The sequence below is a fragment of the Mugil cephalus genome, chromosome 1, assembly GCF_022458985.1.
Source record: "Mugil cephalus isolate CIBA_MC_2020 chromosome 1, CIBA_Mcephalus_1.1, whole genome shotgun sequence".
In the NCBI taxonomy this organism is placed as follows: domain Eukaryota; kingdom Metazoa; phylum Chordata; class Actinopteri; order Mugiliformes; family Mugilidae; genus Mugil; species Mugil cephalus.
The window spans coordinates 50,123,763-50,127,817 of record NC_061770.1 but is presented as its reverse complement, the minus strand read 5'-3'; the positions used below and the strand labels follow the sequence as shown (position 1 = coordinate 50,127,817).

Genomic DNA, 4,055 nt, shown 5'->3' with positions numbered 1-4,055 from the left:
TTCCAGAAAAGGAATGATTGAGACACCATCAGAATGATGGAGCAGTACCTAGAATGTGTTTGACACTGGGCAAAATACGAATAGCTTTGAATGTGAGGTCTGTGAAGTTTTTCAGTGAAAAATACTTCAAGAAAAAAGACCACTTCATTTATTTTCATATAAGGACTGAGGTTAAAATCTTCACTGTGTTCTTTGCATGTGATTCTTACTGCCTCTCTGAGCTGAAATATGACGACGTCAAACTAGTCACCACCTAGACATTTTGAACCACATGATGCATTTCCTTTCTTCAGGGTGATATAAATACTGATATAAATAAGCCTGGGGCAGAATACACTGTTAGTATAGTAAATACATTATTTTATCCACCTGTCAACATTGTACTTAGATCAATCACAACTTATTCTGTTACATTTCCAGTTACTTACTGTACTGATCTTGTAGAAAACATAACATCACAGTATTCTTCTGCACATCGCACCCACGTTTATCTGAATTAAACTGAAATTTTAAAAACATTTGAAATGTGTTATCCTCATGAAAAACCACAACGTATTCTCCCTTTCTCTTTAGAGAAGGTCAGAAAACAATCTGAGGTCTTCAGCTGAACTCGTTGCTGCTGATTGTTCACTGTGACACAGGGTGGCAGTGCTGTGCAGGATTGCTATAGTGCTATAGGTTGTGCTATAGCAGTATGAGAGACTTGCACTTGGGAAACACTTACTGCACCAAACGTGTGCAGCTCTAACATGAACTAAACATTTACAGTTACAGCTACCAGTCATCTGCAGCAGCAACATGAACTGCTTGCTTCAGGTCTGTTCACAACATTACTGTTGGATTGGATTATAATTCTTTTTGTCTGCTTCAAACTATGGCTACATATCTGAAATGTGAATTACAGTGGTTCCAGTGTAGAGGTTTGTAAGACACAGACATACAGTACTGACTACAAACATTCGGGACAGATTTGAATCCCACATTGACTTGGTTATTCCTCAGTGTCTGACTGTTAAACACGCCCAGTTTTTTGGGTGGTTTACTGTCTATTCTGTCGGAGTACAGCCCAGTCAGACAGAAAGTGAAATAAAACGACTGACACGCAAGATCAGAGTCAGACAGCAAGAGAGAACACACCAACAGACAGCACGTGAAATCCGAGAAATCTTCACTCTGTACTGAATATATTTTCAACATGGATGGTGAGTTAAATTCATGTGTTCTGCATTAGAGGTGAGACACTTAGGACACACAGCTTCTGTGAACTGTGGCATGCTTCTGTAGGTAGTTTACCACCACCAGGGTGTGACTGTGTGAGTGAATGAATAATACATACAACTGTAAGAGCTTTGAGCATCTAAAAATTCTCATTCTCACAAGTATTTGTTGATTGTTTTTGAGTTCTAGGTTAAATTTCTCTCTGGGCCCTAAATTACTGTAATAAATTTCTTTTCTTTGTTTCTTTTGAGCTGATAAGCAAGAAAATTTCCATTTGTTTCTTTTTTTTCAAAGTAATTTAGTCTTGTTATTTGTATCAGAAATTGGGTTTGTTGTCTGCAGATTACAAGCAATCAGAATACTGACTTTGTATTGTGGATGAAAAAAATAAGAATAAAATGCATTTGCATTCCTTGCTGGAGAGAATGACCTTTTGTGACATGTTCATCCATTACATAGATGAACATGTCACAATAGATAACTATTTAGTCTGCATAGTTATCTGCTATAGTCTCAGTCATTCAAGTGATTTAACACATCTCAAGGAAAATTATGACTCTGGCTTCAGCTAATCAGGTTAAACAGGTTACTATATACACTCAAAATAATTCAGTGTTCATGTACACACACACTGAATGTGCTGGGTTTTAAATTTGAGATTACCAAAAGCAACCGAACAAAATGCCCCAAAACACAAAGAATGACATGTTCAATTTAGTTTAATTGATTTTAATGTACCAGATTTAACTGATGTTGTGGTGTAAAAGTCAGAGTGATTTCAATCAAGGGCGTAGCCCAAACAAAATACTTTTGGCACTTAAGTAGGTAACAGGAAAAACACGAATCACGTACAATTTGATTTTCCACCATAGATGGTGAGTTGGGTTTATTTCTTTTAGTCTGCAGACATGGGCATCAGAAACCCAGGCATGCAGAGCTTTTTAATGTTTGAACAATGAATCTTAAAGGCAACACCTGGTCGACGAGAAACACCTGTTGGTCACATGTTCCAATAGTTTTTGCTCACTTGAAAAATGGGTGGTTTCAAACAAAAAGTGGGACGTCCCCAGTTGTTTAACACACCTAGATGTAAATACCAGGAAATAAAAGCTGACATTCTGAACTCTTGTCTCATACTCATCTTTTGATCTTAAACCCAAATGTCTTCAGTGAACAACAAAAACAAGGGAATTTGCCTTGCTGTTCCAATACTTTTGAGGGGACTGTATACATATACATATATATACAGTACACATATATGGCCTAATAAATAACTAAAGAAAACATATTATTATTCTCTTTCAGGGTCAAATGTAAGGAGGATTGTCCTGCTGGGTAAAACAGGCTCCGGGAAGAGCAGCCTTGGAAACACCATACTAGGAGACAGTCTACTGAAAGTCAAAACTTCTCCTAAGTCTGAAACAAATGAATGTCATGCAGAATCCAAAATGATCAATGGTAAACGCGTCCATGTGATTGATACTCCTGGATTCTTTGACACAAACATGTCTGAAGAGGAGCTGAAGCGTGAGATACTGAAGTGTATGGCAGAATGTGCTCCTGGTCCTCACGCTTTTCTCATTGTGCTGAAAGTGGACAGGTACACAGACCAGGAGAAAGAAGTCATCAACAAAATACTGGAGTGTTTCTCAGAGAAAGCTCTCCAGCATGCTGTAGTTGTCTTCACACGTGGAGACCAGCTGGAGGAAGGAATGACAATTAAGGACTTTGTCGGAAACAGTGTGGAGCTGAGTGATCTGGTGAATAAGTGTGGACGCAGGTGCCATGTTGTTGATAATAAATACTGGAAGAACAACAACCCTGGTGACTACCGGAGCAACCAGTTCCAGGTGGGACGGCTTCTCAACACCATAGAAAGAATGAAAAAGGAAAAAGGAATCTACACCAATGACGTGCTTCAGAAAGTGGAGGAGGTGAAAGGGAAAAGTAAGGAGAACATTGTCGAGAGACTTATGGTCATGTTTGCAAGTGTAACAGTTGGAGCACTGCTGGGGGCATTTTTTGGTGCACGTGCATTACCACAGTTTGCAACAGCTGGTGCAGTAGTGGGAGCAATAGGGGGAGGCATTTTAGGAAGTAGTATTGGAATGATGTCATCAACACCACGGGAAGCTGTGCAGAAGACCATGGATCTAGTCAGGGAAATGAAGAAAAACATTTGATGATTTCAACAATGAAGAAAATAGAAAGAAGAAGAGCAGTATATCTGAACAGACACATTACTGAATCAGTGTATCACGGTGTATGAATAAAAGGTTGGGTTTAATCAGAAGCACTGGTTTTTGATAGTTTCTTTATAATCACATGTTATAGAGTGATGTGTTATTTTAGGCCATCAATTAGACTAAGGTGTTGAAAGATAGAAATGATTTTATACTGTTTTATGAAAACCTGCTCATTTAACATGAAGGACATGTAACATTTTAAATAAAACGAGTAAAACTGTCATTAAGTGACTCCTGTCCTGTGTAAATGTATCAACCTGAGTTGCTCAAAATACAAACTGTATTTGTGTGTGTTGTGTACATGTATGTCCCTTGGAGAGGCTGGGAGTACATGCCAAGACACACTTATAAAATGGCTGGGCTGACATTATCTCTCTTTGCTTTAACCATAGAAACTCTGGTCAAAGTGTTTTCCTGTATGATGCAAATGAGAGTCAAAATTGACCAACAAAACATTCATTATTGTTACTCTCACTCACTTGTCATTATTCTTACTCTCACACATGCACACACAGATCAGTCATAACCACTGACAGGAGTAAATAACATTGATCATCTTGTGACATTACAATGTTCTACTGGGAAACTTTT

General features: G+C 38.3%; 1 protein-coding gene across 1 annotated transcript; it reads left to right on the top strand.

The window, feature by feature from the left end:
* Window positions 1–1,081: 1,081 nt before the first annotated feature.
* LOC125018825 (GTPase IMAP family member 7-like) lies at window positions 1,082–3,683 on the top strand. Its single transcript, XM_047603247.1, has 2 exons — window positions 1,082–1,202; window positions 2,524–3,683. Exons 1-2 carry the CDS (start codon window positions 1,196–1,198, stop codon window positions 3,399–3,401), a joined length of 885 nt encoding a protein of 294 aa, XP_047459203.1. The 5' UTR covers window positions 1,082–1,195; the 3' UTR covers window positions 3,402–3,683.
* Window positions 3,684–4,055: the final 372 nt, after the last annotated feature.